The sequence below is a fragment of the Cyclospora cayetanensis genome, unplaced genomic scaffold, assembly GCF_002999335.1.
Source record: "Cyclospora cayetanensis isolate NF1_C8 unplaced genomic scaffold, CcayRef3 CcayRef3_contig_169, whole genome shotgun sequence".
In the NCBI taxonomy this organism is placed as follows: domain Eukaryota; phylum Apicomplexa; class Conoidasida; order Eucoccidiorida; family Eimeriidae; genus Cyclospora; species Cyclospora cayetanensis.
In genome coordinates, this window is record NW_020312113.1 from 38,998 (window position 1) to 51,849 (window position 12,852).

The 12,852-nt window shown below is 54.6% G+C and overlaps 3 protein-coding genes across 3 annotated transcripts; 1 reads left to right on the forward strand and 2 right to left on the reverse strand.

Annotated features, from left to right (window-relative positions):
- Positions 1–1,374: 1,374 nt before the first annotated feature.
- On the reverse strand, positions 1,375–4,158 carry LOC34621002. The gene is made up of 7 exons (XM_026337164.1): positions 3,970–4,158; positions 3,020–3,152; positions 2,762–2,865; positions 2,498–2,608; positions 2,156–2,396; positions 1,959–2,004; positions 1,375–1,504 (listed from the first exon to the last, which is right to left on the reverse strand). Exons 1-7 carry the CDS (start codon positions 4,156–4,158, stop codon positions 1,375–1,377), a joined length of 954 nt encoding a protein of 317 aa, XP_026192949.1.
- A 1,692-nt stretch (positions 4,159–5,850) lies between these two features.
- Positions 5,851–7,920, forward strand: LOC34621003. Its single transcript, XM_026337165.1, has 4 exons — positions 5,851–6,239; positions 6,489–6,718; positions 6,758–7,260; positions 7,432–7,920. Exons 1-4 carry the CDS (start codon positions 5,851–5,853, stop codon positions 7,918–7,920), a joined length of 1,611 nt encoding a protein of 536 aa, XP_026192950.1.
- A 1,447-nt stretch (positions 7,921–9,367) lies between these two features.
- On the reverse strand, positions 9,368–12,508 carry LOC34621004. The gene is made up of 7 exons (XM_026337168.1): positions 12,365–12,508; positions 11,587–11,706; positions 11,259–11,372; positions 10,738–10,857; positions 10,510–10,583; positions 10,203–10,298; positions 9,368–9,578 (listed from the first exon to the last, which is right to left on the reverse strand). The coding sequence occupies exons 1-7, from the start codon at positions 12,506–12,508 to the stop codon at positions 9,368–9,370; spliced, it is 879 nt and encodes a 292-aa protein (XP_026192953.1).
- Positions 12,509–12,852: the final 344 nt, after the last annotated feature.

The following is a 12,852-nucleotide window of genomic DNA, read 5'->3' on the forward strand; positions in this document are numbered from 1 at the left end:
TCTGCAAACAACAAGTGACATTCTACAAAAAAGAATTGCGAAGGAAACGCTGAAGGAAGAGATGCTTCAAGCCATTCTGGGCCCCACACACCAAAGCCCTAGAGGAGCGCTGAAACCTATCTCTGATACCCCCACTAATAATGGATCTACCGAAATCATCACCATATTATATCTATATATATAGGTCACTGTAGGGATTCTTGGTCCCTGTGGGTATTGGCCCCCGAGAAAACGCAATCCCTAAAATCCTTTGGGCGGCATTCCCCCATGGTCAGCCTCTAAAACGAACTCCCACCCTTTTTGCCACGAATGCCTTCGACCCTAGACTTCGAAGCCTGGGATATGTGTTGTGGCGTTAGTGTAAAGAGCCCATGCGAGTCAGTCCGCGTACGCCGCTTGGCCTGCTACGGAGTCGTCTACGGGCCACCTCAGCAGAGCTCAACTGAAGGCACCATGGTATTGTCATAGTGCTGTGCTGGAAAACAGCTCCTCTGGCTAGCTATACACCCAAAAAGCGCACAGCGCACAAACACTCTAAGCACCTCGGTAGGGTGCAGGCAAACAAACGTTAAAAGCTTGACAAACCCAGCCATAATACGGCGACTAAGCACTGCACAACACCGACATCTAGCCATGGCTGTGCCAGCGTAGAAAGGAACTAATAGGGCCTTTCTCTTGACACAGAATCCTGGGCCTCGCACCTCCCCCTGCACTCGTTACACTTCACTTCGAGAACGCGAAGAATTGCTTGTTTGCTTTGTCTCGTGCTGATTGTAGAGTAGCGCTTGCTCGATACAAAAGGACGCGACGTTGTGGGCGTGCGGGTTAAGTGTCATGGGTAACTGGTTGTGATTGACCAGATGCCCGCTTCCCTTGGGAAAACTTGGAGGGAAGCGGCCAGGGGAGGGCGGTAGTTCACTTAAGAAACACTAAAGACGAAGTTTGTAGTGCGTATAGAGTGAAGCGTCTGCTTATTGAGGCCTGCGGATGGAGAATCGTCACAGGGGCTACGGCAGCCGCGCGGAAGGCGCTTTTTAGGCAAGATAGAACGGCCAGTGTTCGACTGGAAAAGCTCTGAAGGCTGGCATCCCCAGAAGCAATACAGGGCACGGCATTGAAAACAGCAGCGAAAGCAGGTCCTGCTGCACTCTGCAAGAAAAAGCAAAAGGTCTCCCACGTCACTTTGGCATCAGGGGCTCTTAGAGACTCCATTTTGCAATGTGCTCTAAGGGCCTCTCTGCTGCAACAGTCAGTCAGTGGTGCGCCAAGAGGCTGAGACGGAAGCTGACAGCAGCCAGGGAGGCTTGCGCCTTATTCAGCAACCCATGTGTAGTGCTGCTGCCAATTTCTTTTCAGCAGCAGTAGCAGCAGCCATTAAAATATACGCCAAGCTAGTCCGCAAAAGCGTTTTCTAGCAGCTGCTGCACCAACACTGAACAACCCCGTGCTGCTGATAAAACAGGAGCTCTGTACACGAGGAGGCGGTGCAGGCATGAGCGCATCGCTGCAGTCTCGGAAAAGCACACACATATACAGGTATGGCACCATGAGCGGCACCCACGCACTGCAGCAGCAGGAACGGCAACGCCACATGCCAGAGTACAGGCAATCGAATTCTTGGCCGCAGCAACTGGATGGAGACACACAACCACCCCCAGAGAAAGGGTGGGCCTCACTTGTGTTGGTGCTTTGCAGCATGGGCTGCAGTGCCGAGTATCGCGGATCAATCAAAGCTGCGTCATGCTGTACAGACGCAAGGGCCTGCGCATGCAGTAATACAAACACGGAATCAAGCGCTGTCCTTGAACACCCCCCTCGATTCTTCCGGTGCCGCCTCTTCTTGAGGGGGCCGCCTCAGAAGTGCGCATTCAGCTGCAAAGCAACAGCATCAGCGCCCTCTGGCTGGTTCTAGTATGCGGTCCCGCAGCTACACAACAACGCTGTGACGCCTTACGAGCTCTCTGCTGAAGCGTACAGCCACTTGGGCGCCAACAACACCAAAGCCTGCGGTAAACAATCACGACTGCCGTATTACAGTCAACAGTGCACGTGGAAGGCCGCTACGCCGCAGGAGACAGACAACATTTAAGCATCCACCCCCCGTTTGTGAAGACGCGAACTGCCACTCGCTGCAGCAACAGCAGCCAGTCCTCACCTTTTCCCAAGGCGTTTAAAACGCACAGCCAGCCCGTGAGCGCTTCTGCCGCAGTTGCTGCTGCAGCTGCTGCCGCAACAATGGCATTGAGGGGTTCTGCCATAGTGAGCAGCAGCTGCTGCATCGCCGCGGACTCCGCTGCTGCTGCAGCATGCCACTGGCTGCCAAACAGCCCGCTTGACATCTCCGTTCTGCTCGGAGTTGCTGGCAGTGCTGCTTGCGTGCCATCCCCCTCGAGAGACTGCAGCAGACGTCAAGGGTCAAGCGCACGCCATACTTTGACAAAAGCCCCAGCAAGAGCAGTGACTACTGCATAAGCAAGAGGGAGGGCAACAGGCTCACCGATTCGTGAACCTGGCGCGCTTCAGCAGAGCAAAGCGTCGGTAGCAGTCGCAGGAGGGCGCTGTACAGCCGTAACTGCCGCAGAACCAGCGATGTTACTGCCTCAAAGACCTTAGGTACGCAGCAGCAAGCGTGGCGCATTCAGGAAGCCTCAGAAGAGGATACGGTGTACAGGCTTCAGTGCGCGGAGGCGGCAAGCACACGACAGAAGGAGCAACCCTTTTATGCAGCTAGCCGCAGCTACCAACAGCAGCAGCCACCCACCGGCAGCTCGTCTTGTTGCTGCAGCAGCAGCAAATGAGATAGGTCGAGGCCACGCAAATCTGCAAGTGTCTCGGGGAAAACAAGGGGCTCCGGCTGCATCCATTCTCGGCATAGACATGCAAAAAGCAGCGACTGCATCAGCGGCCCCTTGATACCAACTGCGAAAGTCAGCAACCTCTTTCAGTGGGGGAAAGATTGCGGCATCTTGAGCCACTCTGGTGTCCTTACGTACGCCGTATCCTCCACCGCTGTAAGCGCCGTCGCTGCTGCTCGTGGCGCTGCCTTTGGGATTAGGAGCCAACGACTGCTGCTGAACGTAACGGGTCTTTGCTTGATTTACTGAAAGCTGCAGCGAGGAAACGGCTTGCCGCATGCCCAAGAGCGCAAGGATCTGCACCAGCCAAGGCGCAAACACCTGCTGCAGACACCTGCCGCCGCTGCGGGAGTCTAAAAAGTTTGCTCAGAGAGAAAGTGGCGAAAGCGACGCAGTGACGGACGGAAGAAGAGCTTGAACCTACAGGGACGTCCGTAGGCAGATCTTCCCAGCTCTCAGGCTTGTGCTGCAGGAGCAAGGCTGCTGCTGCAGCCGCCTGCAGCAGGCGCACGAGGAGTAGGCATTTTAGAGCGCAGCGAAGGGAAGCATTACAAAAAGGGTATGGCCGGCAGTCTCAGAATGGCAAAACCGACAGCAGCAGGAGCAGCGATGGCAGGAGCAGGTGCCTGCAGCAGGTGTTTGCGTTGTGGATGTGTTTGCTGCTCACGTCTCTCCAGGGTCTGCTGTGGATTTCCGCTGTGTGCCGCTGCTGCAGCACTGACATAAGCCAGAGAAGCGCGAGAAAAGCGGCCCAAAAGAGGCTGCGGCAGCCACAAACAAAATGCAAGCTATACGCTTGCGTGTTCCCGCCACTTTGCAGTCCTAAGACGCCATAGAGCCCCCAGGTGCAACTCACGCTTCTTGGAGCGCGGAGGCGTCGACGGGCTGCGTTCGTGGTGCTGCTAGTGCTGCTGCTGTTGCGGCTGGGGTGATGGTGGAAGATGACGAGAGCAGCAGCAGGTGCTGCAGCCGCTGCTGCAGCACTTGCAGCACAGCAGTGACGGGAGCTGCAACGAGGGTCTTCGCGTGCTGCTGACTGGAGAACGCATCCAGGTGCAGCAACAGCTGCTGCGATAAAGTGGCTGCTGCCGCAGAAAGCAGCAGCAGTACCCACGCTGCCAGAGCAATCGTCACAGATATGATCACTTCCACGAGGCCCTGCATTGCAAAACCCCGCCGCAGCACGGCAGACAGCCGGGCGTACAGAGACGCCAGAAGAAATGACAGTAGCTCGAGGATGTTCATTAAAAAAACGGGCAGCAAAAGAGCAGAAAGGGGGGTCTGCTGGGGGCGTAGAACGCATGCTGGCCTTTGGGGGGGAGGGGGGGAAGGGGAAGGCATGCCTTGAGTGCTGCAATCCGCAGCAGCGTCAAAAAGTCACCTAACCTGCAGAGTGCAGACACCTAGTGCGAGGGAAACACAGACAGGGGTAGAACTCACAGACGCCAGATGAAGGGACAGCACAGGCATGGGTAGCGGGCGGCATAGCAGCACGATGTGCTGCTGCCGCGCTGCATAGCGGTACGTGCAGCAAAACCTGTGCGCACACACTTTCGAAGGCATGCGGTTGGTGTTCATACTTCTGCCGCACCTAGGGGACTCAGCCTTTCGCGGTAGGGCGTCGCATGTTTCGAAAAGGCAACAAAGAACTCGACAATGGGGCAGTCCTCCCACTGGAGATGCGATGACGGTGTGGCAGGCGAAGCTTACGCGTGGCTTGCAGCCAGAAGGAGGGCCGCTAGCGGCAGCTGTACACCGCCTGTTGCTGCCAGTGCAGCAGCAGCAGCAGCGGCAGCAACGGCAGACAACCAGGTGCAGAGAAAGAGCTGTGGCAGCGGATCAAATACGGGGCGGAGACGAGGCAGCACGAAGGCTGAAAAGACACCCCAGCGACTGCCATCAGCTGGGGAAGTCGAGAGGGGTCGTAGGGAGGGCTGGCGCTGCTGCTTCTGGAGCAGCAAAAGCCGGTGCAGAGGATCTAAGTACGCTGCGGCAGCAGCTGCAGCAAAAGCAGGAGCAGCCACACAGAGAAAGTGCCGGAAAATCAGTCTTTTGAGGAGTGCGTTTAGCAGCTGCGGAGTGATCGGAGGGGTGGAAGAAGAAAAGGGCCAGCATGAAATTTAGGAGGCGGCAATCGTAGAAAAGCGAGAGCAACGGGGAGGGTGGTAGGGGGATGGTGGTAGGGGATGGTGGTGATGATGATGATGCAAGAGGGAATGAAGCCTACTGCGGAGGGTGGCGCTCCTGCAGAGCAGTGCAAGAAGGAAGAAGCCCACGGATAGAGCGGCCTCCCAGCACCAAACCCCTGCAGTACACAGCGGAAAGCACATGCTCTAAACCGTTGAACTCGACATTAAAGAAGCATCGCAGAGGAGCTGATCTCTTGTCGCTGGCGTGCTGTGGAGGGTTACGTGCTGGGAAACTAAATGTTTAGGAGCGCGTACGTGTGCAAAGCGCCGTTGCGTACAGCACAACGGCCACGATAGTAGGCCCTGAGCACCAGCGGAGATATGCCGCAGCTACCATCTCCAGGAATTTGGTTTATAGGGCGTGTGGAGGGTGGAGTGTCTTGAGGAGCTTTTGCCCAGTCAGAGGCAGCCAAGGAACGACTGCCTCAGAGGGCCTGCCGGTGGGAGCGCTTCATGTGCGAGAGTGTACAGCCCTTCTTGAGACAGGGTGTACAGCCCTTCTTGTGAGAGGAAGTACAGCCTTCTTGTGAGAGGAAATACAGCGCTGCTTGTGCTAGGCGCGTGTTCGATGAAGAGGAAGGTTAGGGGAGGCACTCCAAGGAGTATGAGGGCGTCAGATGTGCAGCCCATGAGAACAGCAGCAGCGCTCGCAGATTGGTGTTTTGAAAGCCGCCTTTTGTGTAGACGGTGTAGGGTCTGGTGGCTGCTTTGGCCCCCTCCTTACCAGGGGAGCCCATGCGTTGCATGGGGCTGCATGCGAAGACAGAGAGGCAGGCTGTCTTGATGCGTGTTGTTCGGACTTACGAATGAGGGTTTCTGCAAAGTGCTGCCCGATGAATAACAATATCGCTGAAGCACCCAGGAGGGTGCCTTTAGCTGCGAGGCCCTTTCCGCGAGGAGGCCACACAGCAACAACAGCACTCGCAGCTGAGCATCCGGGCAGCAACTACAAGATACCCCTTGTCTTCTGCGCAGCAGCAGTCTCTGTGACTCTTCTATGCATCATCCGCCGAAACAGCGACAGCACGAACGGCTTCCGCTTGCCAACGGGTAAAGGATCAAGCCTACAGCACCATCACATCCTCTGCAATTTTTCAATTGCTCCGCTTGCTGCCGCTGCCGCAAGCCTCGTTTTAGCTGCACTATATCCGGTAACGCTGTACGTGGCACAGTGCTGCTGCATCTTGTGGCAGCTGTGGCGGTCGCACCGTTCGCGCTGCCGCACCAGCTGCGGTGGGTTTTGCAGCAGCAGCAGAGGCAGCACCAACAACAACAGCAGCAGCGCCAAGAGCAACAGCACCGACAGCAGCAGCAACGAGGATGACAGCAGCAGCAGCAGCAACAGCAAGAGGAGCAGCAGCATTAGCCGCTCTACGTACACTCGGCATACGGAAGTCAAGACACACGAACTCAGCAGCAGCAGCAACGGCCGGAACTGCTGCAGCAAAAATTGCTGCACTTGGACGTGGAAGATCGCTGTTTTACAGCTCTTAGCGCGCCTTCTGAAGGAGGATAGCAGGATGCCCCGTGTATTCCTTCTGCGGTGTGTGTCTCTGCTAGCCTACTGTGGCCTCAGTGTAGGGCTAATGCACGCCTTGCTGCCTCCTCTGAGCTGCCACCCAGCCACTCCTCTATTTTCAGGAGTCGGAAGAGGCCTCGCATCCGCAGCTGCGCGTTCTGAGGAGCCTTCGCCCTTTGAAGAGCAACCAGCAGCGGGGACGCCTTTAGCAGCAGCGGCAGCACAAGCAGAATCCTCCCGACGGCTGCAATGCCTTCTGCTGCTCTTGGGATGGCCGGTGTCGTGGGACGCCTTTTTCTCTGCAGCGGCTGCGGCTGCATTGCAATCTCTGCGTTTCCTGCTGCTGCTTTACAGCGTTCCGCTGTGCGTGTCCACAGGGAGCTTGTCCTTCTCTAGGGTCCTTAGAGTGCCCAAAGCGGCAGAAGCTGCTGCTCCTGCTGCCGCAAATGAGTTGAACGAGGCCTCACCCTCAGCAGCAGCCACAGCAAACCACGACGGCACTGTGGCTGGTGTAGCTGACCAGATCAAGTGTTTGTTTGTTGCACCGCTCCTCGAGGAAGTCACCTTCAGAGGCCTAATGCTTGTGCTGTTTGCTGCTGCTGGATTTAGCAGCACCGCGTGTGTAGCCGCCTCTGCTGCGCTCTTTGCCATCCCGCACTGCCACCCAGCGTTGCTGAAGGCGCTCGCAGCTGTTGCCGTGGTTGCTGCACAGTCAGGTGGTAGTGGTGGTGGTGGTGCTGCTGCTGCTGCACCCACTGCGGAAGCGTCTTCTGCTGCTCTAAAAACGGCTAGCTCTCCCCTGCACCTGCAGCAGCGAACGACGCCCCCTAGCGAGACCCCACAGCAGCAGCTTCTGCCATTGCAACAGCAGCACGACCGGTGTCAGTCGCGCGTTGGTATTTGCCGGTGCATGTGCGTTGCACAGTGCGAAGCAGAAGCAGCACTTGCTTTACGGCGGCTGCTGAGCTCCCTCGAGTGGCCATTAGACACAGCAGGATCGAAGTCGGTGCTGCAGACGCTGCAGCACCAGCTACTGCTCGTCTTGCAGCATCACCTCCCGCAAATCCTGTCCACGTTTGCCTTCGGAGTTGTTGCCATGTGTCTGCTCCTAAATAGTCGCTCGCTCCTGCCGCTGGTGCAGGACCAGCAGCAGCCACAGGTTCTGGTGTACTCACCGAATGTCTTCGTCACTGTCGGTCTGCACATGGTCTGCAATTGGCAGGGGCCACCCTGGCGAGACCCTTTAAAATGCAGTGAAAGGCCGGACCACCACCCTCTTTATGCGTTTCGACGCCTCCTGCTGGCCTTGCAATTGTTGGGCTTTCTCGGTGCTGTCGCCGAAGTCATCAACATGTAACGTGGAAGGTCCTGCGGGAGACTCCAGGAGTTACGGGCATGGCATGGCAGGGAAGGGGGAAGGGGAGCCGGTGAGGGGGGAAATGGCGGCCTTAGCGGCTTTACGTCCGCGGATGTGTTTTAGTAATCAAAGGCCCCAGCTCATGTTGGAAAACGGCGTTGTGACGCTGGTGGTGAGATCGAACAAGTTGTGCACGCAGAGCCGCTCTTTTGAATGGGAGGCTTTTAGCTTTAGCACCTGCGCATAGAGGAGCCCTCGGGGCCTCTAGTTTGTGTAGAAGCAGACGGACCCAAGGCCAGAAAGGTTGTATTTTGCACCTCAAGAAGGATGCGTCACTCCAAATCTGGAGATGTCGCTTACAGATCTTTTCGGTGAATTCGAGTCGCTGGGAGGGTGTTTGGGGCGTCCCCTTGGGTTAGATAGAATAAAGAAAGTCTCAAGGGCACCACTCAGCCGAATCATACTGTAAGCTTGTCTCTCTGGGAATATATATATATATATATATATATATATATATATATATATATATATATATATATGCATATATACCTGGTGTGCAAAAGAGCCTCAATTCCAAAGAGTCTGTTCGAGTGTATGCGGAAGTCCAGGGATTTCGTTTCACAGAATAAAAGCTCTCACGCTTGCACCCGCTAACTACAAGAAATACAACTAGCAAACTTTGCCAGTTGATTACGTCCACATGCTGCTACACATGTGTGAATAACTGCAACAATATACGAGTAGACGTAGGAACTCACGCGGGCAAAACCGATACTCATATACAAGCTCTAGAGGTGTGTATGCATGCATGCACTCACAAATGTAAAGCTAATGCTCAAAGAAGACACTGCCACGACGTAGCAGTTCCGCGGTTATCTCACAAGAATGATAATGCCTTATAGCACAGTCCAACTCGTGCATTACGAAGAAGGACGCACGACGGCAGCTGCTGCCGCAAGGCAAGACGCCGCAGATCATTCCACAGTTTAGCCGTCCGTACACTTGACAAGTATAGCTGAGCCTACACAAAAAAAGCAAGCAAAAAACACCGACTCCAGTAAACAGCATTAGTGTAAAGTCTCTATATTACCTTGAAAATATACCCCACGCGTCGAGCCTTAGACGCAAGTATACATTAAAAATTTTTGCAGTTCTCCTTTACCAGTACAGTATACTTGCAAACATGATGCTCGCCACGGAGCATTGCGTTTTGGGTAGGACATCTTTCAGACGGGATACTTAAAGAGAGCGAACAGGTCACCCTTCCATTCCCCCGGTGCGCCCCACCACCACCACAAACACACACACGCATACCTTACTCTTTGTTGTCATCGCCAAGGCCCTGTGCGCTGAATGAGGTATTTGTCGACGCTATGCTGGGCGGGACCGACAGCTGCATGTGCACAGGAAAATACACACAGCCGAAAGTCCAACCTTTGCCTCCGTTTTATGTTATTGGCTTCAAACTGTGTGCATGCTGCTGCTGAGAGTCACCTTGTCTCGCTAGATCAGCCGGCGCCACCAAGCCGCCCATCTTGGCCGCCTCAAGAGCGTCTGCGTCGGCTAGCATTTTCTGCCGCTTGGTGGCATTTTCATCGTATGCAGAGGTCCATATCAGCGTTTCAAATTCCATCTTGCTCTTTAAGACTGATTTATCTCTGAGACGCGGAGAGCGACAGACGGAGCGAGTGACCCATATAAATTGAGGCGTCGCGAGGGAAGAGACCGGCAATGGGGGGAAAGCAGACGAGCACGATAGAGGGGGGGATAGATATCCAGCGCAGCGAGGCAGCAGTAGGAGCAACAGAACGTCAATGGAAAGGGAAAATTGCACACAAGCGCGAGCAACGAAGACTTAATGAGAGCAGAGGCTGTTTCAGCCTATCAATCGGCAAATGGAGCCGAATGAAATGCTGCCGGAAGCCTCTCAGAAACGCGCCAGAATCAGGGAGAGTGGATATTGGAGAGCTTAGAGATAGGCAGGGAGGAGCGGGCAGCATATAGCGTACAGCGTTCCTTAGAAAAAGAAACTTCACACGCAGAATCACCCACCCACTTCCAGTTCGCAACAGCCAGAAGAAACATTTATAGAGGCTGTGCACCCCTCTACAAGACGAGGCGTGTACAATCACAGAGAAGTCTCTCTCCAATACTGAGATACCCAGAGATTGCAGCAGAGTCCTTGATCGAAGATTTCTTGAGATGACAGAGGAGAAGGCCCCAACAAAAACAAACGGAATCACAGCAGCAGTGGCGACGGGGGGAAAGCGGGGGCAGCTTACAAGTGATACCCTACGATTGCAGGGATGATTCCCACGCCCGCGAGGGCCCCGACAAAAACGCCTTCCCTAATGCTCACGGGCGTGTTTTCTAGCATGCTGCACCCAAGTGGAAGGAAGCAACACCACAGGAATGCAGACCCTGCAGATAGGCGCCGTACAACACGAGCTGCCGCCGGAAAGCCAGCCGCAAAACAGGACGAAACACGCCACCAGCATGGCAGGTGAGAGCATCCATCATATTGTTGCTGTGGGAATCCTATCCCGCCAGCAGCACTGACAGCAGCAATACACCAGAAGCAACTCTCACACAAAATCGGGCAGCATGAAGGTGAATACGATCGGCGGTAATATGATCCCCGCCATACAGGCCCCCATGATCATCTGCACCACAGCACAGAAACAACGACTTCCTATCAGAAGCACGTCTCTCATCTACATAGTGGGAGGACGGGCCCTCCCTCTGTTAGAGCAACTTCTGCAAAAGGCAAAAGGGGGCCAAACTTCTAAAGTCGATACAGTAAAGCTCTAACCCTACAATGGCGATTCCGCAGTGACGGAGGTGCTGCTGCGGACGCAATTCCGGGTTGCCTCTATGTCGTGTGACGACTGCGAGGATCAAGGCGAAAAGGGAAGACCCGAGAGACACGATCAAACACTGCAGCACAATCAGAACCCGCAAGCTCAGCCCCAACCCGCGTGCTGTGGCCGCAGCCAAAGATTTTTGCGAGCCGCCCACATGAAGCAGAAAGACTCGTTCGGCGAGAGGCAAAGAGAACGATGGAGAGAAGATCCGAGGCGAATGGGGAGAGCAAGAGCGCGTGCAGCGAGCGGAAGAAAGCATTAATCGACGAACAGAAACAGCACGACAAGCCTCAAAGCGCAGCGAATGGTGGCAGCGGCCACCCACAACAACACAGAAGAAGCACACACAGCAACCAAAGTGCAATGATCCGCCTAATAAGCAAAAGTGCAACTTGAAATAAGGAAGAAGGCAGCAGTAGGCCAAACAGAGAACAGCAGCAACCTGCACAACGAGCGTCAACAGGATGCACTGACGCCAGTGGCCACGAAGACCATGATCTTGACATTTTCACATATGGTGCTTCTGTCTACTGCCCCATATGCATCATTGAAGAGGGACTGCCATTCATATTCTTTGAATGCGTCGATCTGGAGGAAGACACACATGACCAGGAATTGGGAAGAATATGGCGAAATGTGAGGAGCGTCAAGAAAAGTGAAGGCCACCGACAGAGAAAAAACAGCAGCAGTTGGAGGAGCATTCCACTTAAAAACGGTCCTCCCACGCGCAACTAAAGAACAGCGCCTGTCACGTGACAGCCGCTGGCGGCAGCTAAAGGAAAGCAGGCCGGATTAACCGCACATTGTCTGCGTAGTTGCAAAGGTGCGTCTTGAGTTGAAACCAAGTGAGAAGCCATCCTTCCACCAATACGACCAACAGAAGACCGTACCGTGAGTTCACTGCCACGGTGGAATCCGTGGACTGCAGCAAACCCACGATCGCAGAGAACGAACTGCCGTGCACGCGTTGGCCACAAAGAGGAAAGGAAACAGCAGTAGGAGGCGCATTACTAAAGAACAGTCCTCCCGCGCGGGAACGAGTAACAGCGCCTGCCGAGTGAGAGCGGGTGGGAGCAGCTGGAGTAAAACAGGCTGCGTGAAGCAATGAGTCAGAGTCAAAGAAGAGAAGGCCAGCGAAGAGGGTGACAGGCCCAAGGTGCAGCCGAAGAGGACGCAGGAAGACGCCGCGGCGCTCAAGAGACGAAAAACGAGAGAGGCTTCCAGGCATTTTAAGGGTCACTGCTTCAAAACAGCGTCGTGCGGCATGAATTAAGGGAACATGGGGAATGAAAGGCAGACAGACACAAACAGACATGTCTATACGCATACATGCACACACTCACATAGATACATATATACACAGACACATACATACATGCATACATACTTGAGCACATACGTACACATATACATACATGCACAGGGAGAGGGAGAGACAAGCAAAAAGACAGTGAGGGAAAGGCGCCGCTGCAGATCGGTGGAGAGTGGCCTTTCTTTTTCTCCAGAGTAGAAGGTTGTTTGAGTGTGTTGATGGGCGTGTATGTGTAAAAAATGCGATGTGGTTGTTCTGGGGTGCGTACATAGTAAAATACAAGAGCGCTGACATTGATGGCTGTCAGGGTGAAGGCGGTCATGGTTCCCACGAGTCTGAAAAGGTGGTTCTTGTCGTAGGGAATCTCAAGGTTGACGGAGAACAAGCTCCGAGAATTATACCCCGACGCCATGTTGGGATGGCGTCGCTTTAGGAGTTTAAAATCGGACCAAGACGAGGGTAGTAGGGGCAGCTGCTGCCAGTGAGGTCAGGTGCTAAGTAGGAGAGAGATAAAGAAAGAAAGCATTTAGGAAGAAACGTATGCCAGAGGCATATAGCGAGCCTACTGACGGGGTCTGTCACAGACAATAGAAGGGAGGCAGAATCGAGGGGTTGTGTCGAGAGAGGGCAGCGGGAAGAAGCGGACTAAGAAAGAGCCACAAGAGCCGAATTCGTTGGTTCCCATGTGCAAAAGAGGCGTAGCTAGAACGGCAGATGCAATTTAGGCTGGAGGAGAAGTGCTGGAGGATGGCTCCT

Bases quoted from the DNA above. Each gene is read 5' to 3' on its own strand.
- LOC34621002 (XM_026337164.1), bottom strand. From the start codon at position 4,158: ATGCGTTCTACGCCCCCAGCAGACCCCCCTTTCTGCTCTTTTGCTGCC. The intron at 3,153-3,969 runs GTGGGTACTGCT...TGGCTGGTGCAG, and splicing joins GTGACGATTGCTCTGGCAGC to ATCCTTGCGCTCTTGGGCAT. The intron at 1,505-1,958 runs GCTCGTAAGGCG...CCGAGACTGCAG, and splicing joins GCTGTACGCTTCAGCAGAGA to CGATGCGCTCATGCCTGCAC.
- LOC34621003 (XM_026337165.1), top strand. From the start codon at position 5,851: ATGAGGGTTTCTGCAAAGTGCTGCCCGATGAATAACAATATCGCTGAA. The intron at 6,240-6,488 runs GTGGCGGTCGCA...GAACTGCTGCAG, and splicing joins TGCTGCATCTTGTGGCAGCT to CAAAAATTGCTGCACTTGGA. The intron at 6,719-6,757 runs GTTCTGAGGAGC...AGCAACCAGCAG, and splicing joins CCTCGCATCCGCAGCTGCGC to CGGGGACGCCTTTAGCAGCA.
- LOC34621004 (XM_026337168.1), bottom strand. From the start codon at position 12,508: ATGGCGTCGGGGTATAATTCTCGGAGCTTGTTCTCCGTCAACCTTGAG. The intron at 11,373-11,586 runs GTGCGGTTAATC...GTCTTCCTCCAG, and splicing joins TTTGCAACTACGCAGACAAT to ATCGACGCATTCAAAGAATA. The intron at 10,299-10,509 runs GTGAGAGTTGCT...ACTTGGGTGCAG, and splicing joins TTCATGCTGCCCGATTTTGT to CATGCTAGAAAACACGCCCG.